Consider the following 27,988-nt stretch of genomic DNA (forward strand, 5'->3'; position numbering starts at 1 on the left):
GGTATAGGCTTATATACCTTTCTAATGCAACGGTCCTCTAAAGACATGCCGATGAAGGTGAGATCAGGGTTGTAACCTTTCTTCCACACTTTGCTCTGGAACGAATAGGGCAGTTTTGGGTCATGCAGCAGTGCCAGGTTGTTTTGTTCAGCCCACGATTCCACAAGATCTCCATTTTTATCAGTTGAAGCGTAGCCCCAATGAACATTATGACTATTAAAATCCCCGAGGATGAATCTGATTTTTTGAGAAGCGAAATTTTTTGGAGGGGAGAAAACAAAGTCTCTCCAGGGTGGTTTATACACAGATATCACTGTGCAGGCTCCTATTTCGACGGTCAGAATTTCAATGTCGTTGTAGCATGTTTTTTCAGCTGATGTTACATCAATAATATCTCTCCTCACGAAGATGGCGCTTCCGTGTTTTGCACTTGGATGTTCAATGATAAGCTGCATTCCCTCAACGTTAAGTCTATATGCTAGGTCTATATTTTACGGATACACTGTATATTGAAAATACATATTTGTAGTCTGAGTTACTTATTCTCAAACAAAAGTATATCAGCCGCAGCAGAAACAAATTAACTAGAAAAAGTATCAGAGTATTAGCTAAAATATTGACAAGCTCGTTATGGAAAGCTTGTCTTGTTTCGAATTCAGTTCTGCTCGTCTGGAAAAAAATTTGATTCGGCTCGAAGCTCGCAAAAAACAAACCGGCTTGAGCTCGAAGCTCGGCTCGTCAAACGAACCGAGCTCAAGTTTGTGGCCATCCCTAATTTCGGCAGGAATTTGTTTTGTTGATCCAGGCGTCTTGTTATTATTTGCTTGTTTTATTGCTCTTTTGACCTCTGATTCCAATATACTTTTGCCTCTGTCTGTCTCGTTATAGACACTGTGAGAAAAAATATGTCCTATAATGAATTAAAAATCTGCTAATATTATAATTTCTCTGGCTGGCTTACTCCAACTATAAATATACATCAAATCAAAAGTAAATATATTTCACTTCATATCCACAATCTAATTAGGTTTACAAAGTTTAAATATAATTTGGCAGTATAAGCATAAAACATACGTCACCAGACATGTAAGCTGATAAATACATTTAAAATACTTTGGGAAAATTTTGAAATATGGTTTTAAAATATGTTTTGACACGCCAAAAATATTTACACACCAGCAACTATTACTGTTTCTTTTTTGTTACTAGAAAGTGGCAGTCTGATATTTTTCTTCTTCTTTTAGCGCTACAACCCGGGGTGGGTCTTGGCTAGGGGGTAACCAGGGGGTTATAACCCCCCCCCTTTGGATGTACTTTGAGCTCTATACGCTTAACACCATTAATATTCCATACCCCCAGAGACCTTCAAGTAGATGTAACCCCCCCCCCCTTAGGATCATTCTGGTTACACCTCTGACTGCACAACTCGCTTTCATCTCGAACGGTCGTCCATGATATTTGGGTCAGTGGGTAGCCCCATTGTTCTTAGATCTGATCATATATTGTCTCTCCATCGCATTCATGGGCGTCCTAAGGGCCTTCTTCCTGTGGGGGCTTCCTCCCAGATCAGTTTGGCAAGGCGGTTATTAGGGAGTCTATGGACATGGCCAGGCCATCTTAGACGCTGAGATTTAATTTCTTGGATGTCACTCGCCCTATACATCTGCTTGACCTCAGCATTATTTGTTCTCATTCGGTTTTTTTGCTATTAGGGTCGTGATAAGGTCCAAAGATTCTTCTGAGGATTTTTCTCTCAAAACATCTAAGGTTTCTTTCAAATAGTCTGATATTGTCCTTCATAAAAGTATATATGGTTTACTTTATGACTTATGTATGATTAACGATATATTCGATACTATTGTTTACCGGTTGTCTTATCTTTATTTTATTTTTGTATATAGGCGTGTTTGCAAAGAAATAATTTTTTGTAGATTTTTGACATTTTATCGGCTTTGCTCGTGTGTAGGTATCGTAAGTAGGTAACTAACTCCATGTTTAGTTCATTTAGTCTTGATGATATCATGATGTTAGGATCATTCATTAGCAATATTCTTTTGTTTCGATATAATCTGCTTTACCTTTGCTTCCAAGCGAGATCGGATTCTTTAATAAAACTTGTACACTAGTTTCATTCCTGGGTCATACTAATATTTACCCTTTACCCAGATGTCTTTCTCTCTTCTGTGACTAACTCTACTGTAACACGAAAACACAGAGAAAGAACCCGGAAGCAGTAGTCTGATATCCTCAACAAAGACATGAAATAGATATTTCCAAAAAAGACATTCCAAAGGGGTTGAAACACTTGCAAAAATATAAACTTAAGCTATAGTGGTACAGAGAAGTTAAAAGCTAATCCTTTATCATGACTCATTAATAAAGCCATATATTAGTATGAAATTTAATTTTTCAGAAACTACTTCCGCTTAAATAGTTCACGAAACCTCGAAAAACTTAAATTCTCAAATATTAATCACCGTTTTACATACAGGCCTGGACCCCGCGTACCAAAAAAAGTTAATTACATAATAGAAAGCTGAAAATTTGTTAATAAACTTACGTGCATAGAAATCGACCCACTTAAAAATTTGGTAATTTTTTATGTTTTATATCTCCTAAACCTGTTGGCCGATTTAAGTGATTTTTTTGAACATGTTATAGCCTGATTCTTTAACAATACCACTGTAATAATATTGTTGCTAAACATGTAAACTTTCATAGTATACTGGGTGTACCAATCAAACTGTGTTTTTTTCTCAAAGTTCGCATCACCCTGTGGAATATTCTAGCATTTATAAAATACTGAAATTAAAACCCAACTAAAGCCTCAGGATTTCTTACATTCTGTTTTTTAATTCAGTCGTTTATGTTGGATAATAAAAAAGTTAGGTACTTTAACAACTAGACTTGTTATTCATCAATACACAGTATTTCTAAATAAGTATGACAAACTTTAAGGGATAATTCTGCATGAAGAATAATGACAGTTAATTAATACACCAGTTGAGATATGCAAATGAAATTGGGTAGGTTTTAAGAGATAGTTATTGCGGATTTTTGACATAAAATTAAGAATTTTATATTCACCATTATCGTGCATACGGGTAATATGATCGGTCATATTACACGTATGCGCGTTAATGGTGAATATTAAATTCTTAATTGTATGTGAAAAAATGTGCAACAACTACGTCTTAAAACCCACCAAATTTCATTGGCATATAACCGGTTTTAAAACAGTAAAGTAGATCGTCAGTTTGTAAGAAAAAATTCAACATCCCGTATCTCGGAACGAAACATTTGCGGACATACGTTTATAAATCACTTAAATCGGCCAACAGGTTTAGAAAATATAAGACATCAAAAATGACCAAATTTTTAAGTGGGCCGATTTCTATGCACGTTAGTTTAGTTTAAAGGTGTCTAGTCGGACAAACTTTGATATACGGGAACAGGGGAAGTTTTAATTGTGGAACAGTGTAAAAATTTGGAAAGGCAGATTACAAAAACGCCCTAGTATTTTGTCGGACAGAACTTCCAATTGATTTGTTACCATTTCATTAAACTGTCATGCAAAATCAAACTGCTATTTATCACCAATATAATTCCTGTCATTTGACATGTTCTTCGTGTTCCACTCATTAAAATGCCTAGTTGGTTATAAAATAAACACTAGTCTGATTTTTGCATGAGAGTTTAATGAAATGGTAACAAATCAATTGGAAGTTCTGTCCAACAAAATTCATGGAACAGTTTCGTAGTCTGACGTTCCAAATTTTTAACCTGTTCCACAATTAAAACTTCCCCTGTTCCAGTGTTCCCATACATCAAAGTGTGTTCGACTAGTCACCGTTAAGCTATAACAAATTTTCAGCTTGTTATTAATCAACTTTTTGCAGCATGCAGATGTAATAGCATATTTTGATTTCTAGTTAAAATTTTGTATGCATTTTTATATTCTGCACAAAACCATATTGATAAATAAAAGTATAGCTATGTCTCATTTCCTGAAATAGATACACTATACTATAAGATAGTTGAAGACTCTGGAAAAGGGGAAATAATGCGACAAGTTGTTTCAAATAAATTATTTTGACGTTTCGATTTCCAATCCAGAAATCGTCCTCATTCAGTACTTCAAGAAACTTCGTTTTATAATATAGTAATAATATAGAGAAAGACAATGATTTAGAAAATATATTCATAGTTTAAGATCTGAGAAAATAAAACGGACAATGTGATCATACGAGTGTGTTTGCATTATTTTTGTAAGTATTTATTTTGGAACATTAGTACATGATCTTTGATGTAGAATAAAAATAAATGTTAATGGATTCATAAAAGTGACATTTGTGTTTAACGATGCGGACTGAATACAACTATTTTAAAACATTGCAAAAACGAATAAATCAGCTCATAACTTTAGCAGATGAGCAACAAGGTCGCGTACAGATGCAATATTCGTCATAAAATGCATTACAGAGAAAGCATTGGAATACAATAGATGCGATCTGCATCCAGTTCTTTCCTGCCGTTCTCTTAAGGTCGTCCTTCCATCTCATTTGTGGTCTTCCTCTTTTCTTTTCTGTTCCCATGGTCGCCAGTGTAGAATTCGCTTATTCAATCTTTCAGAGTGTGCCGGCAAAGTTCCACTTAAGTTTTGCAACCTGTCTTGATACATCGTTCACTTTTGTTTTTTCTTTGATCCACGAGTTTTTTTCCTGTCTTTAAGACCGATACCCAACATCTGTCTTTCCATTGCTCTCTGTGTTTTGGATATCCTGTCGATGTTCTCCTTTGTGAAAGTCCATGTTTGTGAGCCATATGCGATAGCTGGTAATATGTACTGGTTGAATACTTTCGTTCGCATATATGGAGAGCTCAATATACAAGGAGAGCTCGGGTGCAAAATTAACCGGACACCTTAAAAATGGGTAATTTTTGATGTCTCGCAATTCCTAAACCTGTTGTCCGATTTAAGTGATTTTTAATATGTTATTGCCTTATTCTTTAACAATACCGTGTTAATAATATTGTTGCTAAACAGGTAAATTTTCATTGTATACGAGGTGTACCAATGAAACTGTGTTTTTTTCTAAAATTTCGCATCACCCTGTGGAATATTCTAGCATTTATAAAATACTGAAATTGAAATCTAACTACAGCCTCATGTTTTCTAAACATTTTGCTTTTTGGTTCATTCGCGTACATTGGACCATAAAAAAGTTAGGTAATTTAACAACTAGCCATGTTCTCCATCAATACAGGGTCTTTTTAAATAAGTATGACAACCTTTAAAGGGTAATTCTGCATGAAAAAATAGTGACAGTTTGCTTTATAAACGGTATGTCCGCAAATGCTTCGTTTCTGAGATAGGGGGATGTTGAAATTTTTCTTACAAACTGATGATTTATTTATTGCTTTAAAACCGGTTGAGATATGCAAATGAAATTTGGTGGGTTCTAAGACGTAGTTATTGCACATTTTTTGACATACAACTAAGAATTTAATATTCACCATTGGCGCGCATACAGGTAATATGACAGCTCATATTACCCGTATGCGCGCCAATGATGAATATAAAATTCTAAGTTGTATGTCAAAAGTTGTATAATATCTACGTCTTAAAACCCACCAAATTTCATTTGCATATCTCAACCGGTTTTAAAGCAATAAAGAAATCGTCAGTTTATAAGAAAAATTTCAACACCCTCTATCTTAGAAATTAAGCATTTGCGGACATAGGTTTATAAAGCAAACTGTCATTATTTTTTCATGTAGTCGAACGATATTGTTGAAGAATAAAGCTATAACATATTAAAAAATCACTCAAATCGGACAACAGGTTTAGGAATTGAGAGACATCAAAAATTACCCATTTTTAAGGTGTCCGGTTAATTTTGCACCCGAGTGTATTTGTACTGAGGGTACTTTTGAGTACCCTCAGTTATTGAGGGTACTTTTTATTTCTTAGAACTATGATAGTTTGCCAAATGATGCCTATGGTAATCTAGTTCTTCTTTTTATTTCTTTTGTTTGATTGTCCCTGTTCAGCTTTATTATCTGTCCTTTGTATATGTATTCTGCCACTTGCTCTAATTTATTCTGTTTGACTACTATTACTAATTTGTCTTCGTGGTTTGTCATAGTCTTGGTTTTACTATAGTTCATCTCTAGACCTATCTCTGTCGCTTTTCTATCTAGTTCCTCAACCATCTTCTGTAACTCTACCTTCTATATCGCCAGGATATGCAGGACTATATCGTCTACATATCTCAAGTGGTTCAAGAGTTCTCCATTTATTCTTATTCCATATGAAGGATCAGGGGGAAGAACGATGAATGTCTATCTGCAAGCATTTTCGGTAAAATGAGAAACAAAGTTACACATTCATTGTTTTCCCCCTTGCGTCCAATCTTGCGACGTGATTTTAAGACGATAAGATCTTTATTTCCCCTTGGCTATACACAGGTGGATAGTACTCTTTCTAAGCTAAGAGATTGCACAAAAATCGCAAAATTACCAAAAATTGACATTCATCGTTTTTCCCTATGACCCTTCATATGTTTCCCATTCTAATTTTGTCTTCCGTAGCCTGATTGAACAATTATGGCGATATTGTGTGTCCTTGCCTCACTCCTCTTTCCAATTTTATTGGTTTGTAGCGTGTTCGTCCGTCAATTTTATTGTGGTACTCGCGTTTTTGTATATGCTTGTTATTAAGTCACTGTACCTGTAATCAATTCTACCGTTCTGTAGTGAGTTTTTGATGGCCCAATGTTCCATTCTGTCAAACGCCTTTCGTAAGTCTACGAATGCCATGTATAATGGAATTTGATATTCGTTCGACTTTTCTATCAGTACCCTTTCTGAATCCCGCTGGTTATTTTGCTTGGCATCCATCAAGCTTAGTTAGAACGTTCTACTTGGTTCTACACAGGGTATAAACGAGTGGGCGGGAAATAAAAAATGGAATTATCACATCAGTAGAATGACGATCGCAAGAGTACATAGTTAAAATAGCAAATGACGCAAATGATAAAACAATGAAATATTAAATGCACAATGTAAAAACCACTCATGATTAATGAAATTTTTTGCTTACGTATTGTTGGTATAATAGCATAATAGCTAAATTATGAAATCATATAATATTATATCGATGATAACGAGATAATTTACAACAAATTGGGAAATTAGACTAATCCACCACGAACCACGATTAGGAAAATAATCAAATAAGTATGTATATGCTAATTGGCAGCATTGATACGAATATTCTATTAGACTTTCTAATTTTGTAACGGATTATTTTTAACGCATGGGCGTACTTTTACGGTGCTATAAATAAATAAAAAGGAAATTATAGTCAACTGAAAAAATATTTGAACCGGCTAGAATATTTCGGGATGAGTTACAGTAGTCAAGTCAATCACTTTTAAATATACTGAGGTATTTGAACTGAAAAATGTAGGTTAATCAATTTTCTTTGGAAATGTAAAACGATGCCCTAAAAATCTTTTTAAATAGTTACACAGAAGCACTTATACAGGGTATAATAAAAAGGTAGGTCATTTTTCTACGCCTTCCGATACCCAATTGCCATTTTTCCCGGTGCATAGGTTTTCCTATATTTCTCTCTCTTATTTCCCGATTTATACCTTCTGTTTTACTAAGGTGAGCTCTTCCTCTTTTCCTTCTTCCATGAGGTTGTTATGTTAGAATTTGTTTTGGAACTCGATTTACGGGGTTCTTTGGACAGGTCCATACCATCTTAGTTGTTGGATGCCAGTATCTTCTACCATTGTATGATTTACTTTAATGTTTTCTCTTATTCTACTATTAGTAACTCTCTCCAATCTCGATTTTTCTGTCGGACGTCTCGTCTCCAGAAATCCATTTCTGTTACCTTAAGTGTTCTTTTATCGTTCCTTTATCTGCCTTACTTCACTGCTTTAGCTGATTATACTGCTTATAATAATTGTGTTGTATATTCTACGTTTGTTACTATTTGTTATTGATTGGCCCAAATTCTATTATTTAGAAAGGATTTTTCTTCTCTGGTTGTTTCTTTCTTTTATCTTGTCGTCTACATTAACTTCTTTTGTTACGATCATATACCCAAGTACTTAGATTATATTCTATAGCCTGGCCTTTTTTTAAATAGTCAACTTCAAGACTGAAGGCGTTTCTTCGCCGAATGCAAAGAACTGCACATTTGCCAAGCTGTTACATTGACATAAAATGTACTCTGCTGTTTCTTTTTCTAGGCGATAGAACCTGCATAGGTCATCATCTGCCAATCCCATCAGCTTTAACCTTCCGATGACCAACATTTTTTTGTTACACGGATGACCAACGGGGGTAAAAAATGACCCCAGATCAAAAATGACCTGGAATGAATGTTTTCAGCATTTAAATCTTCATCTAACAATACATCCTCGTTTTCTGATACTATTTCATCTTCTATATCATCATAAAAATCGCTGTAACTCAGCCTCAGTAAGATATTTGTGGGCCATATCTTATATGTACACAAAATACTAAGAAACTATAATAATATACGCCAGGAAATAATAATAATGAATAACTGTAGCAGACAGGAATGTCATGATTCGTACATAACAGGCACCACAGTCTAAAAATACATTTTGATAACGCGCAGTGTAAAACTACTTGGAATTCCACATAATAGACGATATTTTACTAAACATCAACTTCATAATATATTTTCTATTCGTAAAATATAGAGAATTCTTTTTATTTCAAAATATGAGGATATCTAGAATGATATTAAAGTCAAATAAAAAAATAATGAGTTAAAAATTAAAACTACTTTTGAATTTATTAATGAAAAACATACGCTGGGGTCCAAATTTACCCCCTTGGTCATCCGAAGGTTAAATGACTATTCAGATTTAAATGACCCTGTTAGCAGGCTTACTATGGCTTTAACTGTTTTCTTGTCTTTTTTTAACAGATGCGTAATTAAGTGTTTGGCCGGTCTTTATCCTGGTGAATTCCTCCACCATTCCAGAGATTTGTAAATTACCCACTGTCTTGTATCCATTCTTGTTACTGCCTTTGAACCCCCCACAGAAAGGTTTCGGTCCAACGAATGGTCTTGATAAGTCTTGTTTTTGTTTGGCCAGTTCACCTGCTTTTCATTACCCATATGAAACTAGCGTCCTAGTATCCAGGCTACCATAACCTTGCTACACTCTCCTAGTTTATTTAGGGTACCCACACATACTAGATTAGAATTGACCTCTACAGAATTGAGTGCCTTAAGCGCAGCCTGGCTATCTGTGAAGATAGCAATTGAACAATACGTTATTTCTTTCTTCTTATTTCTTCCACCCAGTGATGGATTGCCGTTATTTCCTCCTGGAACATTATAACATCCTTAGATAGACTTACCGGGAAATGTATCCCTTGCTTTGCCCCTACTATACCGGCTCCCACTCTTGTTTTTGAGCCATCAGTATACCAGATAGCTTTCGCTTGTATGGGTATACCTTCTTGCAGTATACAGAACAGACAAAGGAATACGATCATATCAACATCAATTTAAAGGATGTTATCAAGTCCAACGTCCAACTTAAAGAGGATATCGATCACTTGAATATGGAGACAAATCAAAAGGATGATGCTACTTCTTCCATTTATTGAAAAATATATTATCGCAACTTTATGTATTATCCTGTTCAGAGGTGGATTAGTCCTCTTTCTGTGTTTTGGTTACTATTTAGTGTATCCGAGCGATCTCCATTCCTGTCTATTTCTGCATTTCTCTTTCGCGTATTATCCTATTCTAAGAATTATTCTTTTTCTGTTTTGGTTACGATTTGTTTCGTGGGTTGTCTCCATTTCTTACTTGTTTCGCATTTTTCTGTTTTTTACTGTTTTATTTTTATAAGTCGTTTTCCATGTCATGTGTCTTCTCCAGTCTGCATAATGAAATAAAATATAAATTTTAAGAAGATAATTTTAAGCCAAATATATTTTTTTAAACTAATATTTTGATCTCTTTGTTATAGAGCGTGATATACAGCCGTTAAAGTCTTTGTGTACCGCTGAACAAAATGCAGCCGGACACAAGTCTTTGTCGAATGCCTGCGGAGCTTACACTGGCCCCTTACTGCCTATCGGAGAGACCAGCTCTGACAAGTAAGTATTTAATATTTTATTTTGTTTACCAACTAACTTTACCGAACACTTAGGCTTTTATTAAACCTAAAGTTAATCGTAAAATTAATAGACAAGGCAATGAAGCCGTAAAAATCCCAAACCTACGAATTTTTTGCAGTTGGATGGATCTCGGTGAGACTCCTTGCCTTTGATTTATAACAGTGTTAAGCAATTTTACCAATTTAAATTACCAATGAATTGGTCTTCAAGATACCCAAATAATGAGTTTGGACTGACTTTGTATCTATCTAATTTCCATGAAACTCCAAGGGACGAGGTTCCTCGCAAGATCAACCTTGCCCCTGAGACCATCGCAAACATGATATTCGTGTTCAGCTGTCCCAAAAACCTAAGAATAACGAGTTTGCACTGATTTGTATCGAATTTCCACAAAATTCCGGGAGACGAGGTCTGTCTGGGTTATCAGGTATTTTCGAGACCATCGTCGTCATGATATTCGTAATCAGGGACCCAAAAAACTCCAAATAGTACCTAATATTTAACTCATCGTCTCTCTCTCTCTCCTGTCGTTTCCCCATTACTGAGGATCGTGATTTCTTCCAATATTCTTAATATTGTTTCTCCATTGGTCTTTCTCTTCAGCTGCTCTAAGAGCTTCGCAGAATGAGTTTCCAGCTGAATGCTTTATTTGGTCAGACCATCTAGTTGGTGATCGTCCTCTTGATCTTCTCCCTGGAACGTTTCCAGAAACAATTAATCTCTCCAAACTGTCGTCACCTCTGCGAACCACGTGACCAAAGAATTGCAGAACTCATCGTCACCAACCGTCAATTATTTCCGAATTACAATTTTTTTTATTTAGCTAATGCCTCGACAACTAATGGCCATTGGCATGGTGATGGTGCAGTGGATTTTTTTCATTTAGGTATCTAGTGTAATACGTAGTGTGTGTGTTGAGTAAGTGTCTTGTTACTTTGCAAAGTCGACGTCATTGTCTTTTCAAAGAGACGCTAATTGTATCCTAACGTCTGCGGTCCCTCCGGGAGTCCCGAGAATTACAAATGTATTATTTTTTATTTCTTCGAAATGAACTTGGAAAATAGTCTGCTCATGTTTCGTTCTGAATGTGTCCCGTTTTTATTAATTCGTTCATATCTTTTCTTTGTTCTCTGATCATTATCCATATTTCTTTTTGTGTTCCGTAGAAGTCGTGTTCCATCTGTTTTGAAAAGTTCCTCCGTGTTCCTTTTATTTGTTTGATTAAAATATTTGTTTCATTTCGGATTCATTTACAGTAGATATATACTTTTTGTGTTCTAGATTGTAAAAAGCCTTTCTTCTTTTCTTCACATTTTTTCTTGACTTCCTCTCTAAACCATAGGGTTTGCTTTTTTGATATGTTATACTCCAAGTGATTCTGTTGCTCCATTAATCATGTTATTTTTGAGTTTTTTTCAGCTTTCCTCGATGTTATCATCATCATTATCAATGACGTTACAATTCTTCTGTGTCGGTCCTATGCCACTATTCTCATTGTCTTCCTCCCATTTTCTCTGGATCCTCTGTATACTCTACTAGTATACGCTTGTTAATTTGAAGCACATCTTCGGTCACGTTAGCTTTGGATACAAATTGTAATCACTCAACTGACGTTCTGAAACGTTAGATATGTTTGTAAATGGTACACTGATTAGTTCCTATCATTTGTATTAATTTGACTGAGATTTTAAATATTGTGACTTTAAAATGGCGTTTTTTGTTAAAAATCCGTCCAAATATAATCATCGTACGGTAATTCAAAGTTCAATCTTCTGTGGGCAATGTAATGTTAACATTTTTTTTAATCATGAAAGACCATTGCTCATAGGGATAATAGAAGCTAAAGTGCATATCAACAAAAATCAGTATAATTAAACTTTGAACAAGGTTCATCAAGCAATATGACTAAAACGTCCAGAAAAGGTTTAACGTGGTGCCATTCTTTTTCACGATAAGATAATGCTCGACCTTATGACGCCAAGCTACTGAAAGGCAATATACAACAAAAGAAAAGAGGATATTAGAGCATACACCCCCTATAGTTACGATTTATCGCTCTGTCATTTTCACATCTTTGGACCACGGAAAATGGCGTTTAAAGGTAATCGTTTTCAGATGAACGAAGAATTACAAAATGCCGTAAAAGAATTTTTTGAGCTACAAGAATTCTTTAAACAGGTTATAATTTCCCCATTTCCTTGCCCGTAGATCCGCCAATGATATACAGTGGTTATTATTTACAGATATGTTTTCCGATGATTTTTTCCTAGATCAAAGATGATTTTCAACTGAATAAGGCTCGTATTTTTGACAGTCTTATATCGTCTTCGCCAAATTCCTTTTGGCAGGGTGTGAAGAAGAGTTGTCTTCAATGTCTATGCCTATCATCAACACTGCACTCTGTAAGAGCTCTTAACATGGAGCTAGGCTGGACTGAGTCAAATGCTTTCTATTAAGTTTACAATATACTAATATACTTTTTTAGGTATACATTATTAACATGTATTTTTGTTTGTTAGATCTATGGAACCAACCGTTGGCCGCTGGGGCTGCGAATGGCCAAGTTGACTCGAAAATGAGAACGCTTGGTCTCAAAATGGAACCCTCCTAGGGTTTAAGCAAGAGCCCTTCTACGGGGCTCATGGGAATTTAAACGGCAACGTTGGCCTCCCCGTCGACGCTGCTAGCTGCACATTGGCCCAACTCATTGAAGACGAGCAGGACAACGGTCTGTGGCCTTTGGAGCATCCTCTTCCTCTTCCAGGATGGGAGGAGGAGTATATCGCTCCCTACAGACTCAACAACATCAGGGAATACGAAACGTTGGCCTGTGAAATTGAGATGCATCTGCGCAAAGTGCTGGAAGAACACAATTACGATACTGTTGGCAATTTTTTGAAACTTTACGAAAGTTACAAGAAGAGCGGCAACGATAACCTACTTGAGTTTTTCCATTTGTAAGTATTCAATGTTTTTATAATAGTCCCACCTAATATCTTCTTTAATTACCATCTCCGCGACGGAGGTCGGCAATTATCATAGCTATTCGGACATTAGAGACGGTTGCTCTGAAAAGTTCATTTGATGTACATCCGTACCAGTCTCTCAGGTTGCGCAGCCACGATATTCTGCGTCTCCCTATGCTTCTTTTTTCTTGAATCTTTCTCTGCATAATCAATTGGAGTGGAGCAAGTTGTATCTCTCTTCACGTGTAATATGCCCGAGGTATTCTAATTTTCTTGTTTTGGTATTTAAGATTTCCATTTTTTTTATTCATCTTTCTCAGTACCTCGTGTTTTGTGACGTTTTCTGTCCATGATATTTTCAGAATTCTTCTATACACCCACAACTCGAATGATTCCAGTTTTTTCATTGATGCCGCATTCAAGGTCCAAGCTTCCATTTCGTAAAACAAAGTCGAAGAAACGTAGCACCTAGCCAACCTTACCCTTAGGCCTCGTACATATAAGGGCGGTTTGTCCACGTCGCGGTTACCTGAAAAACCCAACCGCCGCAGTTCAAGTTAACATAGAAACAAATGCAACCGCTCGTCCTCCTCCTCAGTCGTTTCCTCATTGCTGAGTGTCGTGATTCCCTATAATACGAGCAACTATCTCTTTCCATCGGCTTCTATCCTGAGCTTTCCTCATGGATTCAGAGAATGTTTTTCCATTGGCTTTCTGTACTTGATTCGTCCATCGAGTAGGTGAGCGACCTCTACTTCTGCGCCCTTCAACGTTTCCCGAAATTATAAGTCTCTCAAGATTATCATCAATTCTTCTTGCAATGTGGCCGAAAAATTTTAAGACGGTGGAGAGGCAAATAGAGGAAAGTCGAGTCTGAATATTAAGCTCTTGGAGGATTGATTGATTTGTTCTGTGTTCCGTCCATGAGATTCGAAGCATTCTTCTCCAGCACCACATTTCAAAGGCGTCAATCCTTTTTCTGTCGTTCGATTTCATTGTCCATGTTTCAGATCCGTAATTAAATATGGAAAGAATTAAGGCACGTACTAATCTTATTTTGGTGTTCTTCGACAAGGACATCTTTCTCCCTGTAGAAATCTGTAGAATCTTTCCAGATTTTCGATAATCGACTCATAGCGTTTTTGGCCATGCCTATTCTCCTACGTATTTCTGTTTCACAAGATCCTGTATTACTGATGTAGGATCCTAGATAATTGAACTCGTTAACCACTTCAAACTGGTCTAAGGCTCCTGTTGTCTGAAGTGAATTTGAATAATCTACTATCATAATTTTTGTTTATTGATCTTGAGACCACATCTATTGCTTTCGGCTTTCACTAGCTGCAGCAGGCATTTGCTGTACATTTCTTCTTTGGATGCAGTTATTAATAGTGTATCATCTGCATATCTGAGATTTGAGATCTTATTTCCTGCGATAGAAATACGAGTGCATTTCTCATTATATATTCCCCATAGAAATTAAAACGACTTGGAGATAGAATACATCCTTGTCGGACCCCTCTACCTATTTTAAGAGGATCGGACTTATGGTTTTCAATTCTTATTCTGGTTTCACTGTTCTCATATAGGCTTTTCACCAGAGCTGACAGATGTTCAGAAACCCCATCTCATGTAGAACTTTCCACAAAACTGTCCAGTCTACACAGTCAAATGCTTTCTGATAATCCAGAAAGCAGACGATCATCGGAATTCTCGTGCTTTCTCAATGAGTTGTCGCATATTTAGAATTTGCTCCCTTGTGCCTTTACCCTTCACGAAGCCTGCCTGTTCTTGTGGTATTTGTTTATGCAGGTATGTCTGCATACAACACTTGATGATTCTCAACAGAATTTTACTTGGGTGTGAAATTAGTGAAATGGTTCGGTAGTTACTACATTTTGTGGTTACGGCTTTCTTATGAATGGGAGTAAATAGTGCGGTACACCAATCACTGGGCCTTTTGCCGATTCTCCATACATGATTTGCACAGTCTCCACATTAATTGGAGACCATGTTCACCCATGTTCTGTAAAAGTTCTGCCGTGATGTCATCGCAACCAGGTGATTTATTTCTTTTAAGGTGTTTTATGGCTTCATCGACTTCAGACCTTAGAATATCTGGTTCTAGGGTTGTTGTTGAGCAGTGCTGTTACATGATGAATGTTAGAGGTTTCAGCTTTATAGAGTTCGGTGCAGTATTTCTTCCAAGTCTCCAGAACCGCATCCATATCGCTTACCATATTACCTGTCTCATCCTCTATAGCGTAATTTCTGGGTTTGAATTCCCGAGCCAGTAACTTTACTTTCTGAAAGAGATCTCTTGTTTCATTTCGATGTAAGTGGATTTCTACTTCCCGACAAATGTTAGACACATATTTGTCTTTATCTTTCCGGCAATTTCTTTGGATTTCTCTTGATAAGCTTCGATAGTCGTTTAAATCAAAACTGCCAACTTTAAGTTGCCTTCTTTGTTCGATAATTTTCCATGTTCGCTCAACATCGTATATATGCAACCGCCAGTTTACCAGCGTTTAAACTGGTAAATCGCGGCGTCGACGTTGGCAAATCGCTCTTATATGGACAAGCCCTTAGCTCTAACTTCAGATCTCTTGTGCAGAGCACTTTTCTCATTTTGTTAAAATTTGCTCTAGCCTTTTCTATTATGATTTTGATTTCCTGAAAGTAATAACCTGATAAACTCCGATCATTGTTTCAAGATATGAAGTCGAAAAGAATGTGCCTTACAGAGTAGACGTGGTTTTGCGGTGCTGCGATTAAGCATTGGAATATGTGGTAAACGTGCACGTATAATTTTGAAAATTTGTCTGTAAGTGGAAGTTATGACCACGGACGTAAATACATAGATACATAGAAATATTTTTAGCTGATTTTTAGCTGATTTGCAGTAAGTTTTTATAAAGTTTGTTTTGTTAAAATGGGTAGAGATGGTAATAGAAGTCAAAGTGGTAAGGGAGAGGATGAATTGCACTCAGTAGTTAAAGACCTTGTTGTTAAATTGTGCACAGCAGATGAGTTTATCCTCAAGCTTACCGAAACTATAACTGGGATTATCGAAGAGAAATATAACGAAAAAATTGCCAAACTCGAAGAAGAAAATCAAAGTATTGTTAGAAAACTTCAGCAGCAGGAAGAGACAATCAAATCTCTTGTTAATCACCAAAAGAAACAGGAACAAATGGGGAGAAGCACCAACCTTAGAATTTATGGAGTTCCTGAACCATCGGGTCCTGAAAATTTGTCTAAAACTATGCTTGCTATATTTACAACTACAATGCATCTGGAATTAGATGAAAGAAGTATAGAGTTCTGCTATCGACTGAACAAGAAAGAAACCCACAAAAGTAGACCAGTTTTGGTGAAATTTTCCTCAAATTATTATAAAAATGTTGTTTACAAAAATAAAAGGTCACTGAAGTCTACAAATATAATAATTCGAGAGGATTTAACGAGAGAGCAGCTAAATATTGTAACGGAGGCAGTGAAAAAAATTAATGGTTCAGGTGTGGTTTGGACAAATTATGGTCAAGTTTACGTCAAACTGAATGGTCAACAAAATGGTAGAAGAATCAGCTCACTGGAGGATGTCGCTAAACTACTTACTTAGTATATAATGTATTATTATTATTCTCTATTTAATGGCTTTTGAAATTAACAGATAGAATCATGATGTTTGTTATTTTTATCTTTTACGAGCATAACAATGTTAAGGATTATATTTGCAGCATTTGACCAATTGAGTTGTTCCCGTTACTAGAATTTTATCTAGGTGGAACAAAAAACTACAAGAACTACAATTTTTTGTTTAAGTTAGATATCGTTTGTTTTGGTATTGTTTTAATTTCGAACTCGAGCATTCAAATTGTTTAAAATAAAACAAAATGTTTAAAGTAGGTTGCTGTAATGCAAGATCATTAGTACCTTCATTGCAAAATATTAAACAAATAGTTTCGGATAATTCTTTAGATATTCTTTTAATATGTGAAACATGGTTGAAATATAGTATTGTTGATGACCAATTAAATTTTAATAATTATAAATTATACCGGGCGGATAGAAATTGCAGAGGTAAAGGAATATGTATATATGTTGGAGATGGATTGCGTTGTGAACCACTTATAAGTAGGCAGGATTATATCTGGGAACAGTTATGGATTAAAATTACGGTTCATAAAAAAACATTTGGAATAGGTGTAATATATAGACCTCATGAAAAAAATTTAAATTCTTTTCTGGATGAGTTTGAAAATAGTCTAATTGATATTGGACCAACTGTAGATGAAATAATTTGTATGGGTGATTTTAATTTAGACTTGTTTGACTATGACAATAGTAGTGTTAAGAATTTTTATTCAATTTTAGAATCACTGAATTATTGTCAATTGATAGACGTTCCTACTAGAGTCACTGCTACATCTGCAACACTTCTAGATTATGTAATAGTACAAAAAGGAGCTGCAGTGGAGGGGGGTGTCATACATCATAACATCTCAGATCACTCTATTGTTTATTGTAAGGTAAATGTAGGTGGTACATTGCAACAATCTAAAATGTGTACATATAGAAGCTTTAAAAATTTTAATCAAGAATCCTTTCAGGCTGATTTGTTTAATACTTCATTTTTCAGAATATATGACCAGGAAAATATTGATGCAAAAATATCGTACTTAGTTAATTGCTTAAATAATTTATTTGATAGACATATTCCCATAGTTACCTCTAGAGTCACTAAAGCCAGAGCACCATGGATGACATATGTCATCAAAATTATGATGAACGAGAGGGACAAAGCTTTAAGCAAATTTAAAAGGACTAGATTACAGAGACATTTAGATTTTTATAGACAAATGCGTAACTTTACTAATCGGGCTATTGAGAGAGAAAAAAAGGCATACTTTATACATCAATTCAATAATAATTCATCAAAAGAAATGTGGAAGACACTAAAGTTGAATAAATTTCTTCCCGATAAAAATAAAAATATTCCAGAGGATTTAAAAAAGCCTAACGATCTAAATAATTTTTTTATAAAATCTGTTCCTAATAAAAAACCACCCCAACATCTTTTAAATTTTTATAATAATAATAGATTACTCAATGAAAACTTTAAATTTAAGGAAATTAATGACTTGTTTGTTTTTAAGACCATATCAGATATAAAAACGAATGCGAGAGGGTGTGATGGTATAAATATTAAATTAATTAAACTTTGTTGTCCTCATATCGTACCTTACATTACACATATTATAAATTATTGTTTAACAGAGAATGTCTGTCCGGCGATGTGGAAGAGGGCAGTTGTGAGGGTATTGCCGAAGAAACAAAATCCAAAAGAAATGAAAGACTTGCGAGGTATCAGTATTTTACCTACTTTATCCAAAGTATTGGAAAGAGCTATGGAAATTCAAATAAAGGAATATATACAAAAATTTTCTCTTTTACCTGATGTTCAATCTGGATTTCGCAAAGGCTTTAGTTGCACAACTGCACTTTTGCATATTGTCGATGATATACTTACGGCTATAGATGACAGAAAATGTACTATATTGATTTTATTAGATTTTAGCAGAGCTTTTGACACTATTAACCATGAATTAATGATAAGCATTTTAAAGTATTTAGGATTTTCCTATGATGCGTTGTTACTTATAATAAGCTATTTGGAAGGGCGACAACAGCATGTTAATATAGAAGGTCAAAATTCAAACTCTTTGAATATTAATTCAGGAGTTCCACAAGGCTCAATATTGGGTCCTTTATTATTTTCTCTATATACTTCTAATCTTCTCTCTAAGCTTCAGTCATGCCAAGCTCATTTATATGCTGATGACACTCAGCTCTACTACAGTTTCCCAATCGAAAATTTAAAAAACGCTAATGATCTGATTAATGCCGATTTAAAAAGATTTGTAGAAGCTGCTTTAAACCATTGCCTATGCATCAATTCCAGTAAATCAAACATATTAATATTTGGGCCAAAAAATCAAAGGGAATTAGTTTTACCATCAATCCAAATCCAAATTCAGGATTCAATTCTTGATGTTGTTGATGTGGCAAAGAATTTGGGTGTATTAATGGATTCAGAGTTAAGATTCGAAAAACATATAAATAAATTGATACAGCGTGCCTACGCTTCAATTAAGATTATATACGGTAATCGACATTTTCTACCATTTAATGTTAAGAAAATTTTGTGTGAATCTCTTGTACTTTCAAATTTTAATTATGCTGACGCTCTTTACGGTCCTAATTTAACCACTCACTACAAGAATAAAATTCAAAAAGTTCAAAATTCCTGTCTAAGACTCATATTTGGCATTCGCAGAAGACAAAGAGTTTCACATAAAATTAAGGAAATTGAGTGGCTGAATATGGAAAATAGAAGGGTACATCATACAGTCTGTCTTTATCATAAAATAATTCTAACAAAAAAACCGTCTTATCTTCATCGTAAAATCACGTATCGAACGGACATACACAACTTAAATATTAGATATAAAGGTTTGCTGGCAATACCGAAATTTAAAACAGAGATATTTAGAAGGTCTTTTAGGTATCAGGTATGTCATTTGTATAATTCATTACCATCAACAATAAAAGTATTAAACATTGGGCAGTTTAAATCCAAATCTAGAGACTATTTGTTTATTTCTCAATCATAATTTTGGTTCTGGACGAACATAATGCTCGAGCTCGAATAAATTGGTAAATGAAACGAAATTATTGTTGTTTTTATAATGGCACTATATAGATAAGTTTTTTTTTCTTTTTCGGGTTAAGTGGAAGAACATTTTCTGTAAATGGCGACATTTCAGAAAATGAACTTCGCCCTTTATTTCTGAAAATAATATATTATGTTTTATATAAAAATGTACATTTCTATATTGAAGAAATAATAAAGACGATATTATTATTATTATTATTATTATTATATACATATTGGTCGACTCGTTCGACATTGGATCCGTTTATGAAGATATTCCCGTTATTTCTTTGAGTTTTCGATATTCTCATAAACTTTGTCTTCTTGACATTCATTGTTAAACCATATTCTTGTCCAAACTCCGCTATTCTGGTCACCAGCCTCTGAAGATCCCAATATTTTTGGCTAAACTGACAGTGTCATCCGCATATCTAATGTTGTTAATGGGAACTCCATTTACCTTTATTCCATCTGTTTCACCCTCAAAAGCTTAAGATCTCTTCCGAGTAGGCACTAAAAAGAATTGACGATAAGACGCATCCCTCTTTCACCCCACGTCTGATTACAATTTCCTCTGACAGCTGATCGTTAACACGTATTTTTGCTCGTTGCTTATAGTATAATTTAAATATAATCCTGAGGACATTGTAGTCTATCTTCTTTGATTTCAGAACATGCAGTAATTGTTTATGTCGCACTTGTCAAATGCTTTGTTATGGTCAATAAATCAGTCATATATATATCATGACTGACGTCCAGACACTTTTGTATTAGTATATTAAGTGAAGAAAGAGCTTCACGACATGATTTATATTGTGTTGTAATTCAAACAATTAATTTTAGGTATTCTCCACCAATAACATCTGAACATCATACCTGCGTCGGACTGGCTTTTGAACTATGGAATCGTCTCAGACTCAACCTGGATAGCAAGTATCCAGGTATAGGCAACCACATTTGTGTTGTTTCCTGCGAGGAAGAAATAGACAGCCCTATTGTATACACCAATGCTTTTAGATATGATCCCACTTCTTTGCCGTACAGATTGGAAAAGGAACACGTCATGATGTGCTTAAAAGTTGAATTTTCCGGAAGAACTGCAGTGATGCTATGTGATCCCGGTTATCATGTTGCTAGAGTGGTTACCGTCATGTCAGATGGAGCGTATCCACATACAGGTATAGTGTTTTATTAGATACAGCAAGTTTAGTTTTAAATTAAATACCCCCGTCCCCTCCGTCGCTCCGTCCTCCTCTATCATTCGTCATTCTACAGTGGTTACAGTGGCTACGTAGATATTTATTTACCATATTTCGTTTACCACATCCCAATCGCCATTTCTTCTTGTCGTATATATCTTCCTATATGAGTTCTCGTTTTTCCATTGCTGTTTTTATTTGTCGTCATCTTTTCCTCCTTCATGATGATGGTTCACAAAAATAGAATTATTCTTAAAATGATCCAAAGTATCCACAGAAGGCAGTGGCTTATATACGGGGAGGAAAAATGGAGAAATCCCCCTTAATTATTATTAGGTGACCAACTATATTTTGTTCAAAAAGAGTAAGTACACTTTGCAAGTATTTCATAGGCGAAACAAAAAAAATTATTTTCTTTTAAAAACATATTTTTCTTCTTAGTGGATTTTTTTGCTAAATGAGGATGTTCCTATAATAATGTAGCCACATCCGAACAACTTTCATTTTGCATATTAAATTTAACTGTAAAGATGGCAGATGATGTTTTTACAGAAAGTTGCGACTTCTCACTGCTCCAATAATCATTCCCTAGTGAAAATACCCTTTCAACAGCAGCATTAATTATTAGTGCCTGGACAATATAAGGAAATTTCTATTAAATCTTTTAAATTTTCATGTGGGATATGTTCTACTCTAAATTGCCGAAAGATTTCTACCCGTCTTTTGTCAAGTTGTATTTTCTCACTGTTCCATTTCTTCAATTTTTCTTCATTTAAATATAAATTTACTCTTCGAATTTCTTCACAGAGAAAATTGTCATTAATAACAATATCTTTTACTTTCTTCATTACAAATTCGACTGCTGAAGAAACTTCTTTCCATTCAATTTTACTGTTTAGAAAGGTCCATTTGAAACAATGTAATGCTCTAAAGTTCGCTATCCACTCTCTGTTCACAATGACTATAAAATTATACAAATGAGTACTTTCAGAGTACAGGATTTGAAAAGAGTACGGTTTGCGAAAAAAGAGTACAAAACTCAGTAAATGAGTACCTACAGTTGGTCACCTTAATTATTAGAACATAAAAATATATTAGGCGACATGAAAGTCAAACCAGAGACAGACAAATTCAACCCAATAAACAGGCTAGTTAGGAAAATTAAGAGAACTTAATGCATTATGTTTTTATTTATGTCTTTTATGTAGTTTGATTTTATCTTTTTTATGTCTTTTGATTGGTGTTTCATTGAAAGTTCCCCTTAAGAGAATTTCGTCTCCCAAGGCAAATGTTGAGATCCACCACTGACAGAAGGATGGTAGATTGACTGAAGATGGTCTGTGAACTTCAAGAGCAACGAACATAGAAAAGCGACCAAAATAAATTACTTTGGGTACCTTGGGTTGAGACCTTATGGGTAGACAACTCATTATACATTGTAAAGCCATTGTTAAAGTCTAATTCCTTTTTTAATGTAACACTGTCCGTTTCTATTTAATTGTTTTTTACTTTTAACCTTTTTAATAACGCAAATTATAGTACTGTAAAGTATCTTCTTATTTATTTTTTTACTCTGTGGCACTACAACCCTTCGTAGCTTTTACCCTTCGTAGGTTTTAGCTGACTTGACAACGTGCCTCTATTTCTCTGTGTCATGAGCAATCTCCATCCAAGTTGCCACGCCCATAGCTTTAAGATCTCCTGCTATATTATCTCGCCCCCGTAGTCAAGGTCGTCCACCTGGTCTTCTTCCAGTTGGGACTTCTTCCCATATCATCCTTACTATTCTTTCGTCAGAATGTCTTTTGAGGTGTTCTGTCCATAAGAGTCTTCTGGACTTTATTTCTCTTATTATTTTAGCGTCTGGATCAGTTCTTCGAGCTATTTGTTAGTTCTTATCTAATATTGTCCTACTGCTGAATCTAGCACAGACCCAAAGATATTCCTTATGATTTTTTCCAAACACGTAATTGCTCTTCGTTTGCGTTTGTTATTGAACGGAATGGGAATTTGATTTCTCCCCTCTCTTGTTGCTCACCGCCTGTAGGGGGCGGTACCTTCGATCTGGTTCGGTTGCAAGAAAAACTCTCGTGGTAATGTACATATTTAATAAAACAATTTACCCTTTTTCCGCGATCATACACGAAAGCGCTACATATTGTCATGAGAGAGGTCGAAGCTTGAATGCTACCATAGATAAGAATGCTACATAAAACGCGGGAGAACCACGCATTTACATGCATGTAGAAAAACTCAGTACAATGTACAGAAGAATTCTGAAAATATCGTGGACAGAACACGTTACAAACAAAGAGGTTTTGAGAAGGATGAATAAAGAAATGGAAATCCTAAATATCATCAAAACAAGAAAATTGGAATATCTCGGACATATTACACGTGGAGAGAGATACAGCTTGCTCCAACTGATTATGTAGGGAAAGATTCAAGGAAAGAGAAGCATAGGGCGACGCAGAATATCGTGGCTGCGCAACCTGAGAGAGTGGTACGGATGTATATCAAATGAACTTTTCAGAGCAGCCATCTCTAAAATACGAATAGCTATGATGATTGCCGACCTCCGCCGCGGAGATGGCACTTAAAGAAGAAGAAGAAAAACTCGTTCAAACACCCAACGAATTTGATGCTCCGCTTGTAGGGAAAAAGGGCGAGCGTCAGTTGCACCATAATTCTAAAGGTTGCGTTTCGCAACAGTTATCGTCCACGTTTCGCTACCATATTTCTCTGCGGGTCGGATGATTGTTTTATGTTTTATATATTTGTATCTTTGTATGTCTTGTTAGTCGTTTCGATTTTAAAATGTTTTGAAGGGAATAAAGACATAAGTTGCCGGCTTGTATCCTATTCATTATTTCTTGTCATTCGTTATTGTCGTTCCAAGATACTTAAATTCACTGACGCGCTCAAAATTAAAAGTGATGTTCTGTCTGATTCTGTCTCTGTTTTGGTTATTGGAGCTTATATACATATATTTAAAGTTCCTACCAAACCCTTCTTTCAGTGCATCAGTTTGTCGAATTCTCTCTATCATGATTATTATACATATAACTGAGAAAATTATGTAATCGATGACGGACAATTGCATACTTTCGCAATGTCAAGAGGTAAAATTACAATTGCCATTCTAGGTTAGTATATTGAGTTTACGCACTGAAAGAAGGGTCTGGTATGAGTTAGTTTGTCTAGTATTTTCAATAAAAAATAACAATTTTATTTTATTTTCAGGTTGGTTTATACAGTCAGAGGAAGGCAACACCCGCAAAGACTACAACTACCAATTAACACCAAACAACAAGCACTTCGTGGAATGGAACGAAAGAACAACTAGAAACGGGAAAGTAGATACATTTGCAGGCATCATTTACGTCGGTAGACCTTACTTGACAGCCGTAGATGTTACGGAAAGAAGAAATTTGGTCTACGGATTCAAAAGCTTACTGTCTAGAGACCAGAAGGGTGATTTGATCGCAGGTATATACTTCAAGTTGTTGCAGAATGGAGACGAGTTTACCATCTTCTATCAAAACATGGGCAAGCAGCGAATAAAACTAAGGTTCTCCGATTTTATGAAACCGGAGGTAAGATTATTTTACAATATTGTACGAAACATTTGACTTACTGATGTTTCAACATGGCGGCTGCGCTTGCGCTCGTTACATAATAAAAAAATACCGATCATAGGCGTCCGTTTTGGGTAGGGCAACGGTTATTTTATCGCATAACTTTTTTATCTTTAACTTTTATGCATTTCCGACAATGGATTATTAAATTGCTAAGTATTCTAGTACTAAAAATTACTCTTGTTTTAAATCGGTAGGACACACCGTTTTCTAGAAAAATCGATTTGAAAATTTTTCGCTTTTTGAATTAAAAAAAATTAAAAAAAAAAACTGTTTAGAAAGACGAAAACTGGTACAATTATTTATATTCCAGAGATAGATCGATTTCATTAATTGCGAATTTCTAGTACTGCTCATAGGCGTCCGTTTTGGTTAGGTCAACATTTATTTTATAGCATAACTTTTTTGTTTTGAATTTTTGAGCATTTTTGACACTAGATTATTAAATTATGAGGTATTCGAGTACTAAAAGTTATTCTTACTTTATGTTGGTAAAATACTTCGTTTTTTGTTGAAAAGTTCTTTCAATTTTTTTTCAAATTCCAAAAGCGAAAAACTTTCAAATTGATTTTTCTAGAAAACGGTGTGTCCTACCGACTTAAAGCAAGAGTATCTTTTAGTACTAGAATACCTCACAATTTAATAATCCGGTGTCAAAAATGCATAAAAGTTAAGGACAAAAAAGTTATGCGATAAAATACCCGTTGCTATACCCAAAACGGACGCCTATGATCGGTACTAGAAATTTGCAATGGATGGAATCGATTCACCTCTGACAAGTAAATATGCATACCAATTTTCGTTTTTCTAAACAGAAGCGTTCTGGAGGTATTTAAGAAAAACTAATTTCATGACGCCATCTTCAAAGAGCTCTAGCTCCCTTAAGAAGCATTTTCGGACTAGGTGAATTGGGTTAAATTGTCTTAAAATTATCTGAGAAATCTCCTGTCTTCGTTTGTCGGTAGAGTTTCTGGACACCATGTATATATCTATTATATGTATCAAACTACAATTTTTTTTTGTAATTAATAACTTTCTTTTGTTTCTAGATTGACAAAGGATTACTGGAGAAAATCTCAATATGTAACGAACAGCTGAATTTACCAGAGAACAAGTTACTGAACATCATCCGGACATCTGGCACAATATTGAGAGATACATCGTTCCTGTTACAGTTACTGGACGTGGACCGTTGTATTAGTATTTTGTCGGCTAACAACTAAACTCCATATTATCTAACATTTCTTTTACCTTCAGCCTTCGCTTTTATTTCTCCCAATTCTTATTTAACTTAGTTTTAGTCATGCGTTTATTAAACAAATACATATTTTATTATGAAACGCACAGAAACATAAATATTTTAATCTTTTAAACAGTTATTGAGTAAATTTAGTTTTGTAGTTTTAGCTCTTGTTTGAAATTGACATTTATATATTTTACTTTATGTTTCTGGGCACTTCATACAAATTAAATATGCCGAAATCGTGTACCTATATTATGGAACCTCGCTATATTTAATCAATATTTATCATGTTTTGTTGCAATCTTTGTAAATTTTTTGCCCACTTATTTTTGCACACTTCTCGGACAACACGCTTACTAAACTTTAAAAAATCGGCTTTACTCAGTGAGTTGTCTCAGGAATTTATATGCTCCTCTGTCACCCTGATTGAAAACTTCCCCCATTTTTTAGTATTTGGTCGTTTTCATATCTCCTCTTCTTTCTTCTACATATTGTCTGCCTTTCTTCGTTCTTCTTCAGATTTTTCGCGCATTTCTCGTGTTTCTCTTTGAATATACTGCACGTATAAGTGCTTCATTTCTTTTGTCTATTGTTTGTTTATATTCTTCATCAAACTAAAGCTCTTTTCTTTGATGTGTTTTAATTCCTATCACTCTTTTTTTTCGTTTCCCATGTCATCATCTTACTCTTATTCCATTCTTCTTGTATCATTTCCTCCCTTTGTTCTAGGAGTTCCCTATTCAATTCTTTTCAAAATCGATTTTCAATTTCTGGATTTTTCAGGTTTAATTTTTCACTCTCTGTGTGTTTATCCTTCTGTCTGTTTACTTTCATAATTTTCTAAACAACCAGAATTGATTAAATTACGCAAACTTACATTATTGCACAAAACTCTTCTGTACAAACGGAGCAAGCACAAGTTAGTTTGCACGGTAATTTGTAGTGTAACGTAAGTTGCCTAACTTAACATATACACTTTGCATTTTTATTTTTACATCTTGATTTTTACGCAATAACACATCAAATAACGTGCAAGTAAAAACACCATACACTGTTGCATAATGGTTTGGTGGATAAAAAATATAGTATGCTGTGCAATATAAAAATTATCTATTTCTGGCAATACTTTATCAATAATATACACGATTTCGTTATATTTAAGAAAAAATTTATGCTTTTAGGTATATTTCACTTAGTTTGTAGTTTTAGTACCTATTCAATAAATTGCTTATTTTACAAAATTGACTCCAGTTCTGCTATGTAGGCCATAAATTATACGCAATGGTGTAATAGTTGTTGCATACATTTCAGACTGAGATTTATAAAGTAGGATATCCGTCTATAAAATGTTAAAATTCACGAATTTTATTATCACTAATTAATCTTACTTTCGCACAGGTTCACACAGCTTAAAATAAAAGTCCTGTTAAATGTTTGTCACGCAAATAATAGTTAATTCTCATCAAGAAGCTTTCAACTTGACTGAAAAGTCGGGATTTCACAGACTCGAGAGCTTTAATAAAATTTTAGGCGGAACTTACTTAATTTTTATTTAGGTTTTTATCTACCTGTATGTTCAACTAAAATATTCAGTTTTTTTTTCGAGTGACTGTACATAAGATTTTCTTACGTATATATCCATAAAAGAAAACTGAATATATTTAGATATTTTATGATACTCCTATTTTTCTTGTAGTTTAGTTGAATAAAAATGTAACAGACCATACATTGTGTTTTATTTAAGTTACCTAATTTTCAAAGACAAAAGAACAGAACAGATGGAAGTAGACGATCGTGTTGTTTTAATTATATTGAAAGAGGAAATTAAATGGCATTAAAAACAACAAAACGGAAATAGTCCAGAAAGCCACTGCGCATCCGCTAGGAAAAATATTCCGATTCGGATTTTTTGCACAATCTTACTCAAAAAGGACCCCTTTTAACAAATTTGCATGTTGCTAGGACCAAAAGTGGGTCAAAAATTTTTTAAACGTTTTCTTTTTGTTTTTTTCCTAAAATTATTTTTTTGC

The 27,988-nt window shown here is 34.7% G+C and overlaps 1 protein-coding gene across 1 annotated transcript; it reads left to right on the forward strand.

Annotated features, from left to right (window-relative positions):
* The first annotated feature begins 630 nt into the window (after positions 1–630).
* LOC126890176 (uncharacterized) lies at positions 631–27,682 on the forward strand. Its single transcript, XM_050659030.1, has 6 exons — positions 631–757; positions 10,041–10,170; positions 12,759–13,148; positions 20,722–21,056; positions 24,321–24,673; positions 25,765–27,682. The coding sequence occupies exons 1-6, from the start codon at positions 631–633 to the stop codon at positions 25,936–25,938; spliced, it is 1,509 nt and encodes a 502-aa protein (XP_050514987.1). The 3' UTR covers positions 25,939–27,682.
* Positions 27,683–27,988: the final 306 nt, after the last annotated feature.

Source organism: Diabrotica virgifera, chromosome 8, assembly GCF_917563875.1.
Source record: "Diabrotica virgifera virgifera chromosome 8, PGI_DIABVI_V3a".
Taxonomy (NCBI): Eukaryota; Metazoa; Arthropoda; class Insecta; order Coleoptera; family Chrysomelidae; genus Diabrotica; species Diabrotica virgifera.

What these genes read in the sequence shown, in the direction of transcription:
- LOC126890176 (XM_050659030.1), top strand. Translation starts at nt 631, where the DNA reads ATGGAAAGCTTGTCTTGTTTCGAATTCAGTTCTGCTCGTCTGGAAAAA. An exon ending in GGAGAGACCAGCTCTGACAA is followed by an intron (nt 10,171 to 12,758) that starts GTAAGTATTTAA and finishes ATGGCCAAGTTG; the next exon opens with ACTCGAAAATGAGAACGCTT. An exon ending in CCGATTTTATGAAACCGGAG is followed by an intron (nt 24,674 to 25,764) that starts GTAAGATTATTT and finishes TTTTGTTTCTAG; the next exon opens with ATTGACAAAGGATTACTGGA.